Raw genomic sequence first — 24,908 nt, 5'->3', positions numbered from 1 at the left:
AGATTGTATGTGTCACCAGTACAGGCAATTACAGACGTGGGAAGAAAACAGAAAAAATGGCGGTTGACAATCTTCTGTCACATAAGATCCAATGCTTAAATGCACATACTAGCAGAACAATAACATTAGGTATTTAGTAATAAGGTAATAATGTCGCGATGCCCTATATATAGGCTACCCATACCTGCCCTGCCCTCCACCCAGTGACGGATATGTCTATAAGACAAAAGCACATAAATGGCACCATGCTGATGCAGGCACACTGTAAAATACTTCAATGTTTAAGAGTGAAAATGAAATGGGTTTCTTTTCTCCCACATAGCACATACATCTGCAAAAACTAATGATTTTAAATCATAACAATGTAAACACGCACATTAAATAGACATCTCTGAGATGCAAATATGCTGCGTTACCATCCAGCAGGCATACTGATCATGTTTGCCTGAATGTTTGTTTTGAAAACAATAGCCTCGAGCTTCTGTTACTAAGACTTCTTCTTTCTTGAGTGTGCCAGCAAGCTAATGTATCTACTTTTGAATTAGGCTAGTTGGCTATTACAGATGTCAGACTGTTTTTTATTTTTATTTTTTTAATCTCTCTCTCTTTTTAAAATGTTATTTTTATGAATTGCTCTTTGACTATCACTGGTGGAATCATTAGTACTACTTTTACTTCAATCTTTATCAAATTCATGTGAAAATAACCCTTATGAAAATGTAAAACTATAGGCTAACTTTTGGCTTTGAGTTGTTTCCTGAAAAGTAATAATTTTGAGTATTTGTATAGAATTTACTAAATTTATTTGTACATAATTTACTGTATTATATCGACAGAATCCTTCAAATTTGTTTATCATCCTCTGATAATAGTTGGTGCCACAGGTGGAGCTGCAAGTCACGTTTCTACCTCTGTGTTCGGGACACTGACACTTTTCATACATCCGAGACACTAGATGGCAGCAGAAAACTTTAATCCTCTCATCAAACAGCAACATGTGAGCGAGACGAGAACAGAAACAACAATGCTATTTTATCTCATTTTAAAACATAAGCAATGAAGTCTTTGTGGTGATTACGGGGCAGGATGGATAATTTCAGGGAACCGGTAAAAACAGACTGTGAAGAACTCTTGGGTCGTTTTCAGGCGACCGAGTCAGTTCGGTACGAGCAGTTTGTAGAGATCTGGAGAGTCATGGACTTCAGCAGCATCTTCCAGTGAGTTTGACATCGATGCCGGTGACAGTTTCATGCGAATCCTTTTCAATGAGATTAGAATCATCACATAAGAGAAATATATAAAGAACATGTGATACTGTGGCAAAACTCATATTTCAGTTTCAGTCTTATCTGTATATCTGAAAGTATTTCTTATTGAAATATCGATGCTTTAGTGCAGGGGTTTTCAGTCTTGTAGTCATGCCATGCACGGACCCACAAATATGATCTTGTATGAGGGGTCCCCATCCCCTATTATGTTTAAAAAGTCATTTCTTTCTCTCTCCTCTTCCTCTGCAGTGGTAAACCAGAGCCAAATGAGAGAAGGCGCTTTGCTCGTCTGGTTCTGTCTGTGGTGTCTCCATACTTCTTTCCTCCCTACACGTTCCAGATCAGAGTGGGGGCCCTTTATTTGCTGTACGGCCTCTTCAACACACAACTCGCCACTCCCAGAGAGAAGGTGTGCTGTCACCCAGCATCTAATCTTTCTGTCAGCCTTCTGGGTCACTGTTTGTCTTAGTGTTTCTGTTTAGAATTGTTGTGTTCTGTTACTAGGGCCTGGTGTTATTCACTCCCATGTCGTTCCAAAACCTGTATGACTTTTTTCTTTTCTTTTTTTTATTCTGTGGAGCACAAAAGATATTTGTTGAGGTTTTTGTTTTGGATCTTGTTGGCTTTTATTGTTTGGACAAAACATCAAGATATCTTCTTTATGTTCCAAAGAAAGTCATACAGGTTTTGAATGACATGACAGTAAATGAAGACAGAATTAAAACTCATGTATTGTAATTTTTTTGAGCGGTTGTCTGTTTCTTTGTGAATGTTTTACTTTGTAGATCCGCATTGCTCTGAAGGACTGGAAGGATGTTATGCAGTTTCAGAAGGATGCAGTGAATGCTCAACATTACGATGTGGTTTATGTCTTCAGAAAGCTCTTGTCAGATAAAGCTTTCTGCTTCACTGCCATGCCAACACCGGTAAGTTAATAAGCTCAGTGCTCGTGAATCTAAACTGGTTGCAAGTCACGGTGTTACAACTAAAGGCTTGAATACACTACACAACTTTCACCCCAGAATTTAGCTGTGATTTGCAGTCTGGAAGAATCAACTCAAACTCAAATTTCTTTCAGACTATTATTCCATACAGTTGGAGGATATCAAACATGTTTGATATTTTAGATGATATTACAACACATATCATTTTCATTTGTCACGTGTCTTTAGTGTAAGATGACCATATACAAAGTCATCAAGCTTTATAATGCATTGTGTAATTATTTAATCCCTCTTAGTTTTTCAAGTCCTTTTTTTCTGTCACTTTGATGAATTAGTCAGTTTCATGTGGATAAAGTCCCAACCTACACTGAATATCCTGTTTCACTAGGATATGTCACGCAGGAGAAGAATGATGAATGATGTTACATGTTGACATTATTAAGCAGTGTTTTTTCTTTGCTGTGTGTGTCCATTCTGATGTAAACAAACTTATTTAACCTGAGGTTTCTGAACTCGGGTCAAAGGTGCTCATTGTACATGTTTACAGCTCAATTTCAGGATAAAGAGGGAAGATGGAAGGAAGAGGAAAATCTGTGAAGAGTTTGTTGATCCGCCATCACGTCCTCAGGAACTCGTCACCACAGATATACTAGAGGTGATTCAACATAACAGCTTCAAGAGCTTCATTTTGTATTAAAATGTGTCTCCTCCAGCATTTGTTTTGTTTAAATACATTTCTGAATGCGTGGAAGCTTTTTATAACTGCTTTATTACGTTTAAACTCAGTGCTAAACATCACATGTTGGTTGTGTCACTGATCAGTCAAAGACATGATTTAAATATTGATCTTAATCAATTATTATGGCTATAACAAAACAAAATTTTCACTAAAAGTCAGCCTGTAGAAACCGCATCTAATTTGTGATTTTTTTTTGAGGGTTTTTAAATGAAAATCTGTTTTATTTGACAATTAAAAGTGTGATAAGGAGTTGCTTGTAAATGGGAAGGCTGTTTTGTTAACAAGTCCATTTGTATTTTTCCGGACCTTAGGAAATTGCAAATGTCCATGAGCATTATGAAGGTTTGAAGAAAGCCATTTTCACTGAACCAGACCCAAACCTGAATCTTGTACAACAAAACCTGGTTCCCAAACTAAACAGTGCCGTCCTCACTTATTCCAGCTGGCAGATGAATTGTGCAGTAAGTTTATTTGTGCTTATGAATCTATGTTTTATTATTGTTTGTTGTTGAGGAACTAATTTTTGTTTGTTTTTAAAATAAATTAATGCATTAATTAAGTAGGAATGCTTTAAACTGATCAAAAGTGACAGTAAAGACATTTATAATATGTGACCCTGGACCACAAAACCTGTCTTAAGTTAAAATTTTTAGAATATACATCATCAATAAATAAGCTTTCAGACTGGACAATATTTGGCTGAGATACAACTATTTGAAAATCTGGAATCTGAGGGTGCAAAAAAAATCAAAATATTGAGAAAATCGCCTTTAAATTTGTCCAAATGAAGTTCTTAGCAATGCATATTACTAATCAAAAATTAAGAGTTGATATATTTACGGTTGGAAATTTACAAAATATCTTCATGGAACATGATAGTAAAATTTAAAATTCTAATGATTTTTGGCATAAAAGAAAAATCGATAATTTTGACCCATACAATGTATTTTTGGCTATTGCTACAAATATACCCCAGCGACTTAAGACTGGTTTTATGGTCCAGGGTCACATATAACAAAAGATTTCTGTTTCAAATAAATGCTGTCCTTTTCAACTTTCTGTTCACGGTTTTCAACATTACTAGCATTAAGAAATGTAATTAAGAAAAAAGTGTAAATCTTAAATATTTTACATTACATTTACATCTTGGTGAGTTAATCCTGAACTTATTCCTGAATATGTATATAGAAAGTATATGTGTGCGTGTCTAAAGCATGATATATGTTTTACTTTTGCTTGTTTGTTTTTTCAGACGTCTGAGCAGCAGGATGCTGGAGAGGGACCTTCAAATCAAGAAGTAAGTTCAAATTAATATTCATATCTATCTCTTTAATACTACATAGTGCTTCGTTCCATACTGCAGCAGTGTAGCAATCTTGTGATGTTGCAGTACTTTTGTTTTACCAGAGGGGTGTGTCATTCACTGTGTTCTTTTTTCCATCCAAAGAGCTCCAGCAGAGCCCAGCTGTTAGCGTCAATCAAATCCAAATCATATGGACAAGTTATAGAGGTAAATATACAAAGCATAAAAGACTGGTCAGATTGTTTGTTAAAACTGTATATAATTAATAACATGAGCAAATAAAATAAACACTTTACAAGGCCTTTACATGTAGATAGGTTATGTAGCATAATCCGAATAAGACTGTGCAAATAATTGCACTGTTTTCCATCATTTCCCTGTTAGGCTTCCAAGTCCCGACGTCACAGACAGACAGAATTGGTCCCAGCAGCCGGACCAGACATTTCACCAAAGGTGCCATCAAAAAAGAAAAGATTCCCATCACTTAAAACGCGCACTCAGTTACGCTTCAAAACTCAAGGTAAGACCTGCCCACCCAGATGAACTCACCTAGTTACATTTTGGTTTGCATTGATTGATTATAGCCATTTTTATATGATAGGAAATGAGAATGAGGGCTCGAATTTGACCCGGCTGTGGTGTTTGAGTGCAGTGAAAGAAGAGGTGGAACCAGGTAAGCTAACAGATGGGATTACGTCATGTTGATTAATGTGGCTTAATGTGATTATTACATTTCAAAAGGCTATGATTTAATTACTTTTCTAAATAAACACAGGACTGTTGCAAGTTCTACAAGCTCCATTTTTTTTTTTAATGAATATAAATATCACCCTTTTACCTAAAATGGTTTAAGGGCTCAAATGTGAGGTTTATATCATTCTTTAACTTTCTGTTTTTGTCAAAACCAGTATTATTTAAACTGTAAAGTAGTTTAAATCATCATTTTAGAGTCATTTTGCCCATGTCGTTTTATATGTGCAGGTGCTTAAAAGCTTTAAATTGGATTTCTAACCCTGCAGATACCCTTGGGTCATTAGATCATGCTAACTAATAATGAAAGAAGAGCCTGTTTGATGCAAGAACTTCACTTTTTGTCTTTTCATTTTAATTCCCTAGAAAAAAAGAAGAAAAAATTCAACTGGAACCCCGACAAGAGCAGCGATCCCACTTAGTATTAAGCAGCACCATCTGGATGGACTGTGATTGGCGGGCCGCCCAGTGTTAAAAGCTAGTGATATTTGTGCTTTGAGCTCCAGTTTCATTTGATTTGTTTTATGTAATTTTAAACGTTGCTGCTTTTGGGTTTAAGGGCAGTGAGTGTAAGTTGCTTTTAAGACAGCTCTTTCTTTTTTTTTTGTATTTTAGCATTTGGCATCAGAATATGTGAAAGATATACATTTTAGACAATAATTGTTTATATAAAAATGCTATTTGTTTACTGTTCTTTGATAGTTTTTACATTAACATGTTATTAAGCAGCTATTTAAAATGGGTAGTATATGTTGTTGTTTTAAATGATGTTAATGATTTTATAATTCAGAATGTTTGGCTTTCCCTGTTTTTCTTTTGTTTTTATATCAGTCCACTTTCTTTCTATTGTATTCATGCCAGCTAATACATCTCATACACACTGAGAAAAGAGAGTTGTGTGGTCTTTTATATGCATGTGGTCCAGTTCTTTCTAACCTGAAGGTTTAATTGATGTACTCATTCGGCTGCTTGATTTTAATCAATATCTTTTATCACTTTGAATCCTAGCATTTCTCTCCCTTGCTCATTCGTGCCTCAGCCAAAGTGTGGAGTCGCCTGATAATTTAGATCTGCAGCACAGTCAAGATTGATGTAGTTTGCACCTAATAGGCCGTAGCTTTTAAGATGAATTCAATACATACAAATCATAGTGACTGATTGCACATAAAGATTAGATTTATTTCTCTCTGTGCATGCTGGGAACATGAGACACGTAAGCAGTGTAGGGCCAGAGTTTGCTAAATTTGTGCGAATACATATAGTGTTTTCGACTTCTTTCTTTCCTGGAGATGGATAGAAAATTATGCTTCCAGTATAATGCTTTTTTTTTTCTTTTCTTTTTTTTTTTAAATGTTATACTTATTTTTAGCGACTAACTGCAGCAGCTTTGCATGAACTGAGAGTAGATTTACAGTAATTTCAGTTATTTTCAGTAAATCTTAAACTATTCAGTGTTGCTCTTCATGATTCAACTGACTCATATTTGTATGTGTGTAAACACTCTGCTTTATTTACTTTCTCATATAACAAAATTTATACATATATCACAGAAGAATTCAGTAAAAAGTTTTGTTTATAGCTATTAGTTTATGTTTCTAAAATACCCACAATTATTCTTTCCTTTTTTTTTCATGGTCTTGTCTCACTGTTGGTAAACACTAATATTCGATCAAACTTGTTGTCACAATTGTTAGTTATTGTCATTTTTACACTGTGAAATTAGTTTACTACTTGTTTGGATCATCATAGTCTTACAATGTAGACAAATTTAATAATAGATTTTTTTTTTTGTATACATTTTAAGATTGAAAGTCCATCTGGGGAAAAAAGATACAGCATATGGTAAAAAGTTTTCAGGACAGATTTATTGTGGTTTTCATTTAACAAAAATAAAAATCAACCCCTAGTACACAAAAGCTGAAGAAACACCCTTAATATAGGCCCTATATGCGGAAATTGAATGTGGCATAGCTACACTGATACATAACTGAGTCTGGATGAAGGTTCTGGAGGTCATTGCTGCAGAGCTTAGCGAGCGCGCGGCGCGTTCTCGTCCAGATGTCCGCGTGCCCGTGTGCTCGCCCGCGACAGCAGTGTGCCCCGGTGGGCTTCTCCTCCGTCTCCAGCAGGTTTGACGGGGATAGACGGACTGATACGTGCAGCAGGTCCGGAGCCAAGCCTCGCTGTTTTTACTTATGAAGATATCGATCGATATTGATCGATAAGGGCGGGTGATTGACGCCGCTGGTTCAGTGCAACGCCACCATGGCATCAGATAGTAAGTAACGCGTTACTAATCGCTTAAACGATATTAGAAAGCTTAGAATTCATTCCTGATCAAATATCGTCATACACACTATCAGTTTATTCATTAATTAAAGCTCCTTGGCTGATTTTGAGGCAGGGCTCAGCGATGAATTTTGCCAGCATCATTATCATCATTCATATCATCTATGGTTCATCTCCTGTACTGTACATGACATTATAGCAACTGACATTTCATTCAAACGATTATAAACACGCCTGGAGAATTTCAAGCGAAGTTTTATATAATCCATGTTCTGGCTGTTGCTAGTGTTGCAGTTTATTTCCTCACCTGCTGATTGTTATTGCCTTTTTTTTTTCAATCATTCTAGTTTTAAAGCACACATTATAATGGCTTAAATAATTTTGATCGTGTTTTTTCCAATACCTTTTATTTAAGTGGCTTTTTAAAATAAATCACTGTCCCCCATACTGCTGTCATTACCGTCACACCAATTTGGAGAACAATTCAGATTTTCAAAAAGAAAAAATGGTTGGCTTAAATTTTATTCTCTTTTATTATTATTATTTATAACACACAAAGAAATCCACATCAATACACTTACACTAACATCAACTTTAAGGCTGTTCAAGGCCCTGATATTTAATACAGAAGACGTAGCATGGATAAATCACAGTTTGAAGAAGCCTCATTTTTCAAGATTGTCTCATACGTCCAGCCAACTGAAGAATCGCATATCAGTGTCAGAGGCAGATTGTGCAACTGTGTTAATCATATACAAATAAACATTTTTGCCCCTGCTGAAAGTCCTTCCATTCTCTAAATCAACTTTGTTAGATTTCCAATGGAAATGTAGAACCAACGTACTAAAAATAGTTCAGTTAATAAATCATTAAAGAGATCTATAATGAAATGTACTGGTTTATTTTGCAGGGAGATTGCGGCTACACATAGGGAGTATTTCACAAGGGTATTTTCTCCAAACTGAAATTTTAATATCATAATTTTTTAAGAGCTTGTGGTTAAACAAGTTCACACAATAAAACATCAGAAAAAGAAAGGTTGCAGAGCTGTCTGGGGCATACCCTTTCAAAAGACACCTTAGTTAGCCTAAGGTAGTAATGTATACCATTTACGGGTAAATAAAGTACAAAGATGTGCCTCTTAGATTACCTGTACCTCTTTATACTCTTTTTCTGAAAGTGAAAAGCCAATTATAAAATGAAGGCGCATTTTAACTTGAACTCTTGCTTTCAGTATAAAGGTATTTTTCATAAATGTCAGATCAGGGCAAGTTGTCCTGTGTTGTACATTTTTGTGTTTTGTAATTTTACACAATTTATAAGTTTCAGTTTCTATTCAAAATAAGAGTTTTATAATTTTTCCACTTTTTGTTGGCTTGAAAGCCGTTAGCTTATAATGCATTTGAAATGCAGATAAGTTTGAGAGGATTAATTTTTTTACTTTCGATAATATAAAAAAAAAAAAAAACTTTTGTAAACGGCTACGAGTGCTTTTTGTGCGCAAAGAAAACAAAAACAACAACTTTATTCAAACATATGACATGGAAGAGAAGAAATTGTTGAATAAAGCTGTTATTTTTGTTTTCTTTGCACACAAAAAATGATTCTCGTAACTTCATAAAATTAAGGTTGAACCACTGATGTCACAAGGACTATTTTAACAATGTCCTTACTACCTTTCTGGGCCTTGAACGTGTCAGTTGCGTTGCTGTCTATGGAGGGTCAGAAAGCTCTCGGATTTAATCAAAAATATGTTCATTTGTGTTCCAAAGATGAACGAAGTTTCATTTACATGTTTGGAACGGCATGAGGGTAAATAATTAATGACATAATTTTCATTTTTGGGTGAACTTGTCACAACTCACGGGGAGCCCGGGAATCAGGAACGAGGAGACGAGGAATTAGCAACACGGGAGTTTAATATATAGACAGGAACACAGATCACAGGTAGGGTAGACACTTACGTAGACACTTAGGTTGACGACAAAGACCGACAAACACTAACTGAAAGGACTGGGGTTTTAAAGACAGGACAATCAAGGAACTAAAGGAGACACACCTGGAATCAAATTAACCAATCAAGGGAGACAGAAACTAGGTCACAGGGCACACATGGGGAGCAAAACACACACAAGACAGTCCAGGGACGTGACATTACTCCCCCTCCCGGAAGGTGCGTCCTCGCACCGTGGAACAACAGAGGGGGGAAACGGGTGGGAACCATGGCGGAGGCTCAGGAGGAGGACGGACCACCGGGAGGAGGTCGGCAGACAGAGACCAGGGAGGCAACGAAGGAGGGAGGAGCCAGGGAAGAGACAGGAGGGACCCGAGCAGGAGGAGCCTGGCGGACCCAGGCCACAGCCATGATGATGGCCCACGGTGGAGCCGACGGAGGGAGGAGCCATGGAGGAGGAATGGCCTCCGACTCAGGGGCCGACCAACGGCGGCGGAGCAGGTGGTGGAGGAGCCCGAGGCGGAGACGGAGAGCCGACGAGCCAGGGAATGCCGAGGATCCGGGGGCCAAGGTGGAGCAGAGTGCTCTGGCGACCGAGGCGGCGGAGCTCCGGAGATCCGCGGGCGGAGCCGGAGCGACTGAGGACCAAGGTGGAGCTGGCGGGAGGAAGGAGCCCAACTGAGCCGGTGGGACGGAGCGACGAGGTGCAGCCGGAGGAGCGGAGTCCTGAGGCGATGGCGGGTCGACGCCCGACCAAGGCGGAGCCGGAGGGACGAGGGAGCCTGGTGGAGCTGGAGGATCGACGGGTGACGGTGGAGGCGAGGGAGCTAGGAGCCGAGGTGGAGCCGCTGGGTCAACGGGCCGAGGCAGAGTCCGGGCCGAGGAGGTTGGAGGTGGAGGTGAGGGATACTCCAGCCCCGGCGACGCTGGAGGATGGCAGTCCTGTGGGGCTCGCACCGCATTGATGGTGGGCTGAGGGCGAGCAGAGGGGCTGCCAGACGACAGCGGTGGAGGAGGCAGGAGCGGGTGGGAGGGTGGGCATTTGCGAGGGGCCGGCACTGGCGGGCACTTGCGAGGGGCCGGCACTGGGGGGCGCTCTTGAAGAGCGGACACTTGGGGGCGCTCTGGCAGCGCGGAGACAGGGAGGCGCTCTTGCAGCGTGGAGACAGGGAGGCGCCTTCTTGGCGCAGGCGCTGGTGGGCACTTGCGAGGGGCCGGCGCTGGGGGGCGCTCTTGAAGCGCGGACACTTGGGGGCGCTCTGGCAGCGCGGAGACAGGGAGTCGCTCTTGCAGCGCGGAGACAGGGAGGCGCTCTTGCAGCGTGGAGACAGGAGGCGCCTTCTTGGCGCAGGCGCTGGTGGGCACTGCGAGGGGCCGGCGCTGGGGGCGCTCTTGAAGCGCGGACACTTGGGGCGCCTGGCAGCGCTGGAGACAGGGAGTCGCTCTTGCAGCGCGGAGACAGGGAGGCGCTCTTGCAGCGTGGAGACAGGGAGGCGCCTTCTTGGTGTAGGCACTGGGGGGCGCTCGGGAAGCGCTGTGCTGGACGGGACCAGCGGAGACTCTTGGGAGCGCCTTCTTGGCGCAGGCACTGGGGGGCGCTCAGGAAGCGCTGTGCTGGACGGAACCAGCGGAGACTCTTGGGAGCGCCTTCGTGGCGCAGGCACTGGGGGCGCTGAAGCGCTGTGCTGGACGGAACCAGCGGAGACTCTTGGGAGCGCCTTCGTGGCGCAGGCACTGGGGGCGCTGAAGCGCTGTGCTGGACGGAACCAGCGGAGACTCTAGAGGGCTCTTGCGAGGGCAGGCACTGGCGGGCTCTTGCGAGGGCAGGCACTGGCGGGCTCTTGCGAGGCAGGCACTGGCGGGCTCTTGCGAGGGGCCGGCACTGGTGGGCTTGCCATACTCTGCCGGCGGGCTTGCCATACTCTCTGCCGCGGGCTTGCCATACTCTCTGCCGGCGGGCTTGCCATACTCTCTGCCGGCGGGCTTGCCATACTCTCTGCCGGCGGGCTTGCCATACTCTCTGCCGGCGGGCTTGCCATACTCTCTGCCGCGGGCTTGCCATACTCTCTGCCGGCGGGCTTGCCATACTCTCTGCCGGCGGGCTTGCCATACTCTCTGCGGCGGGTTTTCCTGGACCGCGAACGGCGGCTGGTGAAGGGAAACGTTGACCTCCAGATCCGTTTCCCAGTCCAGTAAATCCTCCTCCATGTCCAGCAGCCCCAGATAGATGATCAGCTCATCCTCAGCCGTGATGCAGGGGCGGAGCTCCACCGCGCCACACCGCCCACGGTTGGCTCCTCGCGATGGGCACCGCCGCCGCTCGCACCTGATCTGACGTGTTGGGCTCAACTTCCGGGCGATCTTCCGCTCAGTCGCCGGCTTCGCTGGCTCGCAGATCGCAGCGGGCAATGGCTCTCCGTCATCGGTGGGCTCGGGCTGATGCTCCGTACCGCTGGGAGTTGGTGGGCTGGGCTCTGGGTCTGGAGTGGATCTGGCGAGATCATCCTCGGAAGAGACGGTGAGGGTGATCCGTTTCTCACCAGCATCCACTCCACGGCGGCGAAATCCTCTCGAGGACCATCCTCGGACGACAGCGCTCTGCACGCGGTGTTCAGACTTGCGTTGTAGAATGAGCAGAGCGTGCCGTCCGGGTAGCTGGTGTCATTAGCTAACATCAGGAATAGTCTGGTGTGGTCCTCGAGATCTGTCCCCCTGCTCCAGCAGGAGGAGGAGGAATTCGGGCCGAACATAGGGATCCATCGAACACAACGGAAAGAAAAAACACTGGGTAAAACGAGAAAACAAAACGGAGGGAAAAATGCGGAGGTTAATGTATAGGTCGGTCTTTCTGTCACAACTCACGGGGGAGCCCGGGAACCAGGAACGAGAAGACGAGGAATTAGCAACACGGGAGTTTAATATATAGACAGGAACACAGATCACAGGTAGGGTAGACACTTACGTAGACACTTAGGTTGACGTACAAAGACCGACAAACACTAACTGAAAGGACTGGGGTTTTAAAGACAGGACAATCAAGGAACTAAAGGAGACACACCTGGAATCAAATTAACCAATCAAGGGGAGACAGAAACTAGGTCACAGGGCACACATGGGGAGCAAAACACACACAAGACAGTCCAGGGACGTGACAGAACTATCCTAACAGAGTCTGTAGAAACATCTCAAACTGAGACTTTCAAAGCATGAAATAAAGATTTGGTTTCCCATATTCCATTTATGATGGAGTTCACTTATAATTGATTTCTGCTCTATAGTTGGAGGCCTTATAAATAATTTATTTTAATAATGTATTTACCCTACTATTAATACATAGGTCTAATTTTTTTTATAACCAGGATGAGATTGTAACTCTTTGCCTGAAATATGAAAATGATCAAATTATTTTTTATTTTGCGTTAGTTCAATTTTATCTCTAATTGTATTAGTTCTGTTTTAATCTCTAGATAGCTCAGATGAAAAAATGGCCCTTTAACCTATTTAGTCTAATGGTTAAAGACTCTGGAACCCATGAGAGACCAGAATCCTACAACATTACATTCTGTTCTTGGACTAATAATATTCTCAGACATGAACATGACAGTTTCTGGGAAATGTAACCTTTATTTGGTCAGTCATGAAATTTGAGAATCAAGCCTCTGTTATCAGCCTTTGATTTGTCCTGCAGAGAATGTGCAAGTGTGTTTGAGGTTCATCCAACCCTCCTTTATTTATAGAGTGTTTTGGTTCCCCACCTCTGCCTTTATTAGAGCGTGACAGTTAGAGACAGGGTGATTATATCATCTCAGGTGGTGTGTGTTTTGAAGGAGGAGACAGAAAAGCATTGATCTACTTGTAAAACGTGAAAAATTAGAGAGGGACCCTTTCCATCTCTAGAAACACGTCTAGACACTCCAGTACTATACAACTCAAATCCAGGATACAAAGAATTTTGAATATTAATAGTGTCTCAGTGTCCTACTTTTTGACCCATCTGTGATTTAGGCTCTGGAAGTTTGTGTTTGTACATTATATGGTTGTGAGTGAGCTAAAGTGTACTATTTTGTCATGAATTGGTTTACAAATGACTTTCCAGCAGGTGCATTATTCTGGATGAAACAGACAATATTTGTACCCTAAGTATGCTAGATTACATTAAATTACATTACCGTTCAAAAGTTTGGGGTCGGAAAGATTTTCTAATGTTTTTGAAAGAGGATATTTATGCTCACCAAGGCCACATTTGTTTGATCAAAATACAGTGAAAACATTAATATTGTGAAATATTATTACAATATAAAACAACTGTTTTCTGCTTTAATTTATTTAAAAATGTAATTTATTCCTGTGATGGCAAAGCTGAATTTTCATAATTTCATCATTACTCCAGCTCTCAGTGTCACCCGATTCTTCAGAAATCATTCTAATATGTTGATTTGGCGATAATGGAATAAACACTTCTTCTTGTTTAGACAGTTCAAATGGTTCTACTGCCTAATTAATAGAAAGTTCAAAATAACAGCATTTATGCTTATGTTAAAGGAAAACAATTTGCCAATAGTGTAAGAGAAGTTAATTCATGGTTTAAAATGTCACCTTCAAAGTTTGGCCTGTGAACTTGTGTTCTGCAGCATGTTTTTCTGTCTGTGCAACTTTGTTTACTCAGGTTGAACCACTTCTGTTCAGGAATTTAGATTTTGTGGATAAGAAATAAAAGAGTGCCTTTATGTTTAGAGTATAGTGGATTTTGAGAAGCCTTCAGCTTTCAGATGTCAGGAAGGGTGTTAGAGCCTGGCAGGAAGCTTACTGCAAAGATGGAGAGAGATGACATCCTGTACCAATTAACTAATGGCAAACCCTTGATGCTGGCTTTCAAACTTTTTGGCATTAAAAAAGAATTACTCCACAAAGGCTGTAAGCACATCATTCAAAGTTTGACTTTAAATTTTTTCTTTCATATCTAATCAGCAGTTAAATGTGGAGTGTGTAAGCACATGTGTTATATTGTCTTTAATTTGAAATAAATTAAATACATATATAAATGGGGGGGGGGGGAACAACAACAAACAAAATCTTGCTATTTAACAAGATTTTTCGATTTAGTTTTTCCTCAGTCAAGCCAGGGGAGTTTAGATGCAACCCTAATTAAACACACCTCATTCAGATAATCAAGTAATTTAGGCTTATTTGAAAACTGCATAGTTTGTGTGTTGGAGCAGGGTTGGAACTAAACTCTGCAGGGCTCCGGCCCTCCGGGAACTGAGTTTGACAGTCCTGGTCTAAGCAGTTAGGCTATATGATGCAGTTCAAACAAATGGCCAGTAGATGGAGATGTTTTACTATTTTCAGGCATGGCAAGAATTTTATGGCGTTTAAAAAAACAATGTTTTGTTATTGCTTAGAGAGTTTGTCTCTTTCCATCTCTTCCATCTCCCTATATTTCTTTTAACGTCTTGTTTAGCAACACAAGCCATTTTTGATTCCCTTCTCACTCATTCTCAGTAAAAAAGGTACAAAGCTGTCACTGCGGCGGTACCTTGAGGTACAAAAGCTAAAAGGTACATCTTTGTACCTTATTGACCCCTAAATGGTACATATAAGTACCTTTTAAAAATATCTAGTAGTACTTTAAAAATACATAAAGTGTGTATATTAGTAACTTTTAAAAGGGTACCGCCTCGGTGACAGTGTTTTTTTTAACCTTTTTTCTGACAATGTTGGGTGTATGAAATAAACATTTTAACTTTTTTTGGATAACAGTTAGTTAATAATAATTAATAATGGTATAAGGATGTTAAGTAATATTGAGAGCTCATATGAAATCTGTGCACTCAAGAACAGAAAATCCATGGCAACATTAAACCGTGTGTGTTTATGCGAACAAAGCCATGCACAAATCACTCCTCAGTCCTCACAGAATGCTTGAGTTGTTTCCAAGGAAACCATCCTGCTTATGCAGCACAGAGGTCCATGTGGGTGTGTGTGAATATGTGTTTCTGTGCTTACAAGGTCAGTGTGTTCTTGCTTGCGCATGTAGAAGAGTGCAGAGAGCATGGCCAAGTGTTTGGATATGAAATTCACAGCCCTATGCAGCAGTGCATGTAATCTCACTTGAATCTTAATTCTGTCTAAATTCTGTCATTGTTTTACTCACCCTCATGTCGTTCCAAACCTGACCGACTTTCCCCTGAAAAACATAAGAGAAGATGTTGGGCAGAATGTTCATCCTGCTCTTTTCTGTACAGTGATAAGGAGGTTTTTATAACCATATTTATCTCTGCTTCTGTTTTTCACTTGTTTGTGTGAGTGGTAGCTGTTTAATCGCAGCCACAACTGTGACTTGTGCAATTGGCTTGTGTGTGTGTGTGTGTGTGTGTGGGTGCAGATTAGATGGTTCAGCATAATAGTGTTCAGCTTCAGCCTTTCATTCAACACACATGTAAACACTCTCAAACACACACTCAGGAGTGCCTGCCCTCTCAGACTCGGTGAAATATTCACTCTTATGCAACGTAATGGTCCATTTTACACTTGAAGTGTTCACTTCAAAGCACCTTTGATGAATGTGTGTTGAATATGAGGCCATGGTTTCTCTCTGTCTGCTGCAGGGCTGTTCTCCACCAGGCAGAGGTGGTCTATAGTAGTCAACAAATTCCCTTATAATGAAAATATATTGCAACTGTAAGCAATATGACTAATTGAACTTGTGTGTGTGTGTGTGTGTGTGTATATATATATATATATATATATATATATATATATATATAATAAAACTCTCATCTGCAAATACATGTAGTTATGAATTATGTTCTGTTGCAGCACACGTTTTGAGCAGTGCTGTAATAAATTGCATTAAATTAGCATTTTAAATCACTTTTATAGCCCTTTTTAAGTAGGAAATCTAGCCTAGAAAGACATCTGTGTTCTTAGACTTCTTTGTGTATATTTTATGGTATTTTAAAATGTAATTATATAGCCTAATACATCAGTTATTTTAGCAGCAAAAGAATTTGAGAGAAAACATGGTCAATGGTCAATAGGACAGTTTACAACCTGAATTCCAGAAATGTTGGGACGTTTTTTTAAATTTGAATAAAATGAAAACCAAAAGACTTTCAAATCACATGAGCCAATATTTTATTCACAATAGAACATAGAGAACATAACAAATGTTTAAACTGAGAAATTTTACACTTTTATCCACTAAATGAGCTCATTTCAAATTTGATGCCTGCTACAGGTCTCAAAAAAGTTGGCACGGGGGCAACAAAGAGCTGAAAAAGCAAGAAGTTTTGAAAAGATTCAGCTGGAAGAACATCTAGCAACTAATTAAGTTAATTGACATCAGGTCTGTAACATGATTAGCTATAAAAGGGGTGTCTTATAGGCCACGTACACACTACAAGTTTCAGGAATGACAACCGCATTTAAATGCGGGAGTGAGTCCTGTTAATTATTGTTCCATGTGTGTATGGAACAGCAGTCACTCTCGCATTTGTAACCATAACAACATTCTGCCGTCTTGCGTGGTGTATAAAAGCTTAGCCGTTTGTTATGTGCCATTTTTTGACTCTTTTTGTCCGTCGATTTTAACTAAACTACCGCTGATAGACGTGCTGTGTTTTGTTTATGCTCAGGAGGCTGCTTTAGAGAGCGCTGTCTTGCAGTGTTGCCATGTCCTCATATTTACAAGTGCTTTTAGGCATGTTGTTTGGTCTTATCTCATAAAGATAGGCACTTTATGAAGTTAATAAAGTGGTCTGTTGTGGATATGAGAGATATGATTTTTTATTTTTTTATTTTATTTTATTTTTTTATTTTTATAAAACAAAGCATTTGGGTGTTTTTGTGTGTTTTTGTGCTTGCCCTTGTTTTTTTTTTCTATGAAGATCTGGCAACACTGACACTTTACCGCAGGGCTCATGAGCGCAGCTAGCCCCGTGCTAAGTTAAAACTTCTTTCACTGTTTTTTTCTTGCATCTCACATACAGATGAAGACACATTTCTGATACACGTTCAAATACGTCATTAACAACTAGTTGTTCAGTTCAGTTCTGTACACACTGCGTAGATTTTCTGTAAATGCAGTTGTCACTACCTGTATTTTTCGGGAATTAATGCGGTTGTAGAATGCTGTTGTCACTCCCGTATTTTAGTGAATTATGTGTGTACAGAACGCGATTAAGGAGTAAAAGGTGATCTGACAACCGAATTTAGCTGCAGTGTGTACGTGGCCATAGATGCAGAGTCTCTCAGAAGTAAAGATGGGCAGAGGCTCTCCAATCTGTGAAAGTGCGTAAAAAGATGGAATATTTTAAAAACAACGTTCCTCAACGTCAAATTGCAAAGGCTTTGCAAATTTCATCATCTACAGTACATAACATCATCAAAAGATTCAGAGAAATTGGAGCAATCTCTGTGCGTAAGGGACAAGGCCGAAGACCTTTGTTGGATGTCTGTGGTCTTCGGGCCCTGAGACGACACTGCATCACTCATCTGCATGATTCTGATATTACTAAATGGGCCATTGGGCATCATTGACATTAATAAATGGGCCCAGAAATACTTCCAGAAACCACTGTCGGTAAACACAATCCACCATGCCATCTGCAGATGCCAACTAAAGCTGTATCATGCAATAAGGGAGCCATATGTGAACATGGTCCAGAAGTGCCGTCATGTCCTGTGGGCCAGGGCTCATTTAAAATGGACTGTTTCAAAGTGGAAAAGTGTTCTATGGTCAGACAAGTCCAAATTTGACATTCTTGTTGGAAATCACAGACGCCATGTCCTCCGGGCTAAAGAGGAGGGAGACCTTCCAGCATGTTATCAGCACTAGATCTGATACACACACACACACACACACACATACAGTGAGGAAAATAAGTATTTGAACACCCTGCTATTTTGCAAGTTCTCCCACTTAGAAATCATGGAGGGGTCTGAAATTGTCATCGTAGGTGCATGCAGTGGCGGTTCTACATTGAATTACTCCCCGGGCGAGACCCCCCTCTGAAAAAAAATTGTAGGTTTTTTGGCTAAAAAATTTTGCACAAACAGTTTTACTATAACAATATAAGTGTAAGACAAGCTTATATTTCTCAATTGCACAAATCCTTCAACATGAAAAACACAATTCTGCACAAAACAGTATAAGTTATCAGAACTTAAATAAATATACTCTATATACATAATAAACACTGTGTTTATTTGGCACTCGACAATCAACAGATTTCCCATCCCCCAACACTGTCACTCACGACCAGAAGTCAAGACTAAACCACAAAGTGAAAATAGCAGTATTCTTTAGTGATATGTTATTTACACAGTGCAGATAGCTTTAGATTATATTTATTCTATGTTAAAATAAAATAAAAACATGGCGAAAAACATTATTAGAGAAAACATTACTTATTGCAAAAATAGTGGTAATTATCTGCACTTCTGCATTGTAATACATTATAAAATAGTATGCAATAACTTATTGAGTGTAATTTTTTAATTTTATTTCTAATTATTAAATGGATGCCACCTTATTGGGACAAAAGCCCTCTCTACACCTACCCTAACCCTACCCGATACTTTGTTCAACTTTTTGATTATTTCCTTCATTTTTATTAAAAAATAAATGCTTTTCTGATGTGATTTGAAATTTAAAAAGCGAGAAAAAAAGTTCGCCAAAAGGCAGATTCGAACCCTGGTCGATCGTGTCAAAAGAAGTGTATTGCAAACTTTACCATCTGCACCACTGAATCTAACAACTAGTAACCGTCTTTTGCATATTTGACTATCCCAATCATACATTTGTGGGTGGAGTTAATGTAAATAGCCTCTGCCAGCAACATAGCTATTTGCACTTAAATAGACACTCCGATTTTTTTTTTTTTATATTCCCAACAATTAAACAGTTGCCCACATAAAAAAAAAAAAAACAGGGGGTGCTACAGCACCCTCCGCACCCCCACTTCCCGCGCCCCTGGGTGTGACTGACTTTAGCCCACTTGTCCCACTAATTTGGGAGAGGTGAACTGTCCGCCGCGGCCGCACCCCCCTCCCCGTTCCACTTCTCACACAGCTTCTGTGCTCGGTACCTTCTCAACAAGCAGGGGCGCCAATTTGCCAATTCCCCGCACAGTTATATGATAGATAATATGATAGATAATAGAAAACCGCTTAGCGGCGCAGATGATTTTTTTTTTCCAAGTGCTTGTGCCGCCCCCCACGTGTCATGAAAAAATGCCGCCCCGGGCGGCTGCCCCGTTCGCCCATGCCTAAAACCGCCACTGGGTGCATGTCCACTGTGAGAGACATAATCTAAAAAAAAAAATCCAGAAATCACAATGTATGATTTTTTAACTATTTATTTGTATGATACAGCTGCAAATAAGTATTTGAACACCTGTCTATCAGCTAGAATTCTGACCCTCAAAGACCTGTTAGTCTGCCTTTAAAATGTCCACCTCCACTCCATTTATTATCCTAAATTAGATGCACCTGTTTGAGGTCGTTGGCTGCATAAAGACACCTGTCCACCCCATACAATCAGTAAGAATCCAACTACTAACATGGCCAAGACCAAAGAGCTGTCCAAAGACACTAGAGACAAAATTGTACACCTCCACAAGGCTGGAAAGGGTTACGGGAAATTGCCAAGCAGCTTGGTGAAAAAGGTCCACTGTTGGAGCAATCATTAGAAAATGGAAGAAGCTAAACATGACTGTCAATCTCCCTCGGACTGGGGCTCCATGCAAGATCTCACCGTGGGGTCTCAATGATCCTAAGAAAGGTGAGAAATCAGCCCAGAACTACACGGGAGGAGCTGGTCAATGACCTGAAAAGAGCTGGGACCACCGCTTCCAAGGTTACTGTTGGTAATGCACTAAGACGTCATGGTTTGAAATCATGCATGGCACGGAAGGTTCCCCTGCTTAAACCAGCACATGTCCAGGCCCGACTTAAGTTTGCCAATGACCATTTGGATGATCCAGAGGAGTCATGGGAGAAAGTCATGTGGTCAGATGAGACCAAAATATAACTTTTGGTCATAATTCCACTAAACGTGTTTGGAGGAAGAAGAATGATGAGTACCATCCCAAGAACACCATCCCTACTGTGTAGCATCATGCTTTGGGGGTGTTTTTCTGCACATGGGACAGGGCGACTGCACTGTATTAAGGAGAGGATGACCGGGGCCATGTATTGCGAGATTTTGGGGAACAACCTCCTTCCCTCAGTTAGAGCATTGAAGATGGGTCGAGGCTGGGTCTTCCAACATGACAATGACCAAGCACACAGCCAGGATAACCAAGGAGTGGCTCTGTAAGAAGCATATCAAGGTTCTGGCGTGGCCTAGCCAGTCTCCAGACCTAAACCCAATAGAGAATCTTTGAGGGAGCTCAAACTCCGTGTTTCTCAGCGACAGGCCAGAAACCTGACTGATCTATAGAAGATCTGTGTGGAGGTGGGCCAAAATCCCTCCTGCAGTGTGTGCAAACCTGGTGAAAACTACAGGAAACGTTTGACCTCTGTAATTGCAAACAAAGGCTACTGTACCAAATATTAACATTGATTTTCTCAGGTGTTCAAATACTTATTTGCAGCTGTATCATACAAATAAATAGTTAAAAAAATCATATGTTGTGACTTCTGGATTTTTTTTTTTAGATTATGTCTCTCACAGTGGACATGCACCTACGATGACAATTTCAGACCCCTCCATGATTTCTAAGTGGGAGAACTTGCAAAATAGCAGGGTGTTCAAATACTTATTTTCCTCACTGTATATATATATATATATGTATGTATGTATATGTGTTTGTGTGTGTATCAGATCTAGTCTGATTAGGGCTCAAAAAAATTGTTCTTTTAGTTTTTTATATAAATTTTATGCTTATTTTAATAAGATTATTTATTTATTTTTTTGTAAATGTATTCAGCAAGGATGAATTAAATTCATGAAAAACTATCACAATTCATTACCATTTTTAACTATTTTCAGCATTGATGATAATAAGAAATGTTTCTTGAGCACCGAATCAGCATATTAGAATGATTTTTGAAGGATCATGTGACACTGATGAGTCGAGTAATGACTGCTGAAAATTCAGCAATAATATATATTTTTAAATAAATTAAAATAGAAATGTATAATAATATTTCATCACATTACTATTTTTACATTTTTATTAGAGCCTTCTTTAAAAAATGGAAAAATCTAATGGGTCCCAAACGTTTGAATGGTAGTATGTCTATTTATAATAATATATAGTGCTGAGAAATAATTTGATGATGAATGATGATGGCCAGATGAATACAACCATGTGCATGACATTATGGGCTAAATAAAATGTATATGCAAAGATATAATTAATTTTTCAGTTTGAACTGAAAAATTGCAAGGTCTTCGCTATTTGTGTAACTAGCGGTTTTATACCAGGATGTGTAAAATTGTTTAAGGGTAAAACTACTCTATAATATTATTATGGTGGCTGCATTAACCTTGTGTGGATTGGGTTTGCTTAAGGTTGTGAGGACAAAATGTCCCCATAAGCATTGTAAATCCTGCCATCAAACATGGTGTAGACTAACCAAATGTCTCCAAAAAGGGAAATTATGTCATTATTTACTCACCCTCATATTGTTCCAAACCTGCATGACTTTCTGTCTTGTGTCTGAACAAAAAATGATATGATAAAGAATGTTGATAACCAAACAGTTTTGTTTCCCATTGACTTTCATTTGTATTTTTTTGTCCATACAATGGAATTTAATAGGAACCGAAACTATTTGGCTATCAACATTCTTTATAATATCTTCTTTTATGTTCCGCAGAAGAAACTCATGTAGGTTTGGAAGGACACGAGGGTGAGTAAATAATTACATAATTTCATTTTTGGGTAGACTATCTCTTTAACGGACAGAAGATATCAGTAATACAGTATAAAAATTTAACTTCTATACTTTAAATGCTTCTGATCAATGTGTATCTGTGTGTCTGTTCCCTCACCAGTCACCCCCGAGGCGGTGGGCTTCCTGTCAGCCGTGGGCATCTTTGTCGTTTTGCTGGCCATACTCTTCCTCTTTATCAATAAGAAGCTTTGTTTCGCTCGTGTCGGAGGTCTGCCGTGCCTCGAGCAGTACAGCCGACGCAAACGAAGAGACCGTGCTGGGATTCACCAGGGACTCGGTGAGTATTATTGTTCAGAGTGCAAACGTTTTTCGCTGACTTTCTTTTGTTTTTTTTTGTTTTTTTTGCAAAAGGTGCACTTCATTATTAAAATACATTCTCCTGTCCAAGTTGAATATAATAATAGTCTGTTTGATGACCATTTGCAGACAGAGGGAGTGTTTGGGATCCAATTATCTGCATATTATATACACTGAACCACACACATGTCTGTGTGCTCTGTGGGTTGTCCCTATCTCTATTCATTCCTGGCAAACACACATACACATGCACTCATATGAGTAAACCCTGCACCTTTTGATTAGTCACACACACACACACACACACACACACACGCTCATTACACAGTCAGTATATCAGCTGGGTGTTGGAGGAAGTTCTGCTGTGGTATTTCAAAGTAGCTCCTTTAGTAAACATTCACTTGTCTGTCTTATGAGATATCCTGAGTCTACTAGCTAGTTAAACGGCATACGTCAGGTGCTGCTGAACTGGTTCGACTGAAGGTTTGCTGTATGTGGATAGTTTCTGGGGTGCAGGGGTTCTAAATGGAGTAATAGGTTGTTTTTTTTGATGAAGCCATGCTGGTGAGTGTTTGAACTAGGGATGCACGATATATCAGTACCATATTGGTTATTGACTGATATTTGAGATTTTTTTAAGCCATTGGAATTGGACATTTAATTGCGCATGCTAGGTTTTCATATTTTTACATTTAGATTACCTCTACCATCATCTAACGCTCACTAAAAGTTTGTTTAGAAACACCAATAATTTAATTACACTGTTAAATGCAGTCTTTGGCAAATTTCAAAATAAATATCCATTTGCATACTGTGCATTATTATGTTGTGATGCCTAAATTCACTTGTAACATTTATAACTGATTGACTATTTAGACAAAATAGTAAAGATTTTATTACCCAATTATCAGTTATTGGCCATAAAAAACAAAATAATAATAATTGGCTTATTGGTTTTGGACAAAAACAAAACAAAACAGTAAAAACAGTTTAAACTGTATTATTTAGAACAGTTTTCATCAGATAGCTGAAGAAAGTTAACTTTAAATTAAATTGTACGTTTGATGTCTATCTGCTGTGCAAATTGTAGTTGTTATTTGCACTATAGAAGTAAATATGTTCTGTATAAGCTATGTTGATTTTGTTTTTGAAACAGTAACAACATGAGGGAATTCACTGGGCCTTATGTGCATCTGAAAATAGATCTTCTTTTGAGCCGTTGTCAAAGGTTTTGGGGAAAACATTTTGAAATCTGATGGAATGGCGGATGTTCCTCAGGCAGGTATCCCAGCATTCTCTTCATGGCTCGCTCAGATTTCAGATACTTTCTCCAATGGCTTCCGCCGCCTTGGCCAAAACGGAGCTGTTGACTCAGAGGTCTCAGTGAAAGAAGAGAGTTCAGAGGTGGAGCAGTATTTGAAGGTTGTTCATGGATCTGGAGTGGATACACAGGAGATGCTGGCACTGCGAGGTCAGGGCAGCAGTTTTGATTATGCCCCCTCTGTCGAACGTCTGACTCCCATCAGCGAAGAGACAGACGAGCTGGAGACCAGAAGGAGTGATGCTGGTAAGATGTAGGTTAGAAGTTGGATTGGTTTATCTTCTTGGTCCATTTTTGTTGAGACTGCTGTCCATGTGTTTAGTTTAAACATCACTGGTGGTTCTCTTCTTCTCGCTAGCTGGTGACATGTTTGCTGTGTAAGGTTTTGTTACCTGTTTGTGACTGGTAGCTTCATAATTTTAGTGTTTGTTAGGGTCTTAAAATTGTTGTGCCTCCTTGCTACAGTAAGTTTTGGGTTGTTCAGTCCACCTAATTTTTAATGTGACAGTAACTTAAATGTGCAGGGCGTTCAGTGTCAGATGATTATTCCATTTTAGTTGTACAAAAACAGTCTGTTATGCTGCTTAAAGGGGTCATCGGATGCCCATTTTCCACAAGTTGATATGATTCTTTAGGGTCTTAATGAAAAGCCTATAACATACTTTGGTTAATATTTCTCAATGGTAGTGTAAAACAACAGGCTTTTTACCCTGTCAAAAACAGCTCTTTTCAGAGCAAGCTGTTTTCTTGCGTTTCGCTTTAAATGTAAATGAGCTCTGCTCACCCCGCCCCTCTCTTCCGAGCAGCTCTCTGAGAGACGGTAAACTTTTGCCGTATTTATCAAGAAACTTTCTAACTAGCATGTTAATAGTAAAGGCGATTTGCAAAGATTCATAAAATAACCTTATACTCGCTTCTTCTGTAGGTGAGGCTGGATCGCAAATGATTCGCGCGAACATAGATGCATTTAGGTAGATCGGGGGTGCATTTCCTTCACAAACAAACTTAATCCACTGCGTCTTCAGCAGCTCAGATGTCAGGAGTAAATGACAACTGCTATGTTCATTATTACATCCAACAACAAAACACCTTGATCACTTAGGAGTCATTCTCGTCTACTAGGGGTGGCACGGT

At 40.1% G+C, this 24,908-nt stretch overlaps 2 protein-coding genes across 5 annotated transcripts in view; both read left to right on the top strand.

Annotated features, from left to right (window-relative positions):
* The first annotated feature begins 957 nt into the window (after positions 1-957).
* On the top strand, positions 958-5,882 carry snapc1b (small nuclear RNA activating complex, polypeptide 1b). The gene is made up of 10 exons (XM_058796118.1): positions 958-1,217; positions 1,518-1,677; positions 2,054-2,194; positions 2,760-2,867; positions 3,263-3,412; positions 4,204-4,248; positions 4,399-4,461; positions 4,639-4,774; positions 4,856-4,927; positions 5,371-5,882. Exons 1-10 carry the CDS (start codon positions 1,087-1,089, stop codon positions 5,424-5,426), a joined length of 1,062 nt encoding a protein of 353 aa, XP_058652101.1. The 5' UTR covers positions 958-1,086; the 3' UTR covers positions 5,427-5,882.
* Positions 5,883-7,075: 1,193 nt separating this feature from the next.
* The window catches only part of syt16 (synaptotagmin XVI), a 43,654-nt gene continuing 25,821 nt past the window's right edge, over positions 7,076-24,908 (top strand). Inside the window, exons 1-3 of one of the 4 annotated variants that reach the window (XM_058796340.1) lie at positions 7,076-7,282; positions 22,079-22,111; positions 22,257-22,433. In XM_058796340.1, the coding sequence (XP_058652323.1) occupies positions 7,270-7,282; positions 22,079-22,111; positions 22,257-22,433 (223 nt within the window). In that variant the 5' untranslated portion in view covers positions 7,076-7,269. Of the gene's footprint in view, positions 7,283-22,078; positions 22,112-22,256; positions 22,434-22,521; positions 23,018-23,609; positions 24,021-24,908 lie in introns of those variants that run through there. The other 3 variants (XM_058796341.1, XM_058796338.1, XM_058796339.1) reach the window with 3 other exon arrangements.

This window comes from Onychostoma macrolepis, chromosome 13, assembly GCF_012432095.1.
Source record: "Onychostoma macrolepis isolate SWU-2019 chromosome 13, ASM1243209v1, whole genome shotgun sequence".
NCBI lineage: Eukaryota > Metazoa > Chordata > Actinopteri > Cypriniformes > Cyprinidae > Onychostoma > Onychostoma macrolepis.
The sequence above is the reverse complement of the archived record's forward strand: the minus strand, read 5'-3'. Positions and strand labels throughout refer to the sequence as shown.

Coding starts and splice junctions, on each gene's coding strand:
- snapc1b (XM_058796118.1), top strand. CDS start 1,087: ATGGATAATTTCAGGGAACCGGTAAAAACAGACTGTGAAGAACTCTTG. Junction 3,413..4,203: donor GCTGGCAGATGAATTGTGCA/GTAAGTTTATTT, acceptor TTGTTTTTTCAG/ACGTCTGAGCAGCAGGATGC. Junction 4,249..4,398: donor AGGGACCTTCAAATCAAGAA/GTAAGTTCAAAT, acceptor TTCCATCCAAAG/AGCTCCAGCAGAGCCCAGCT.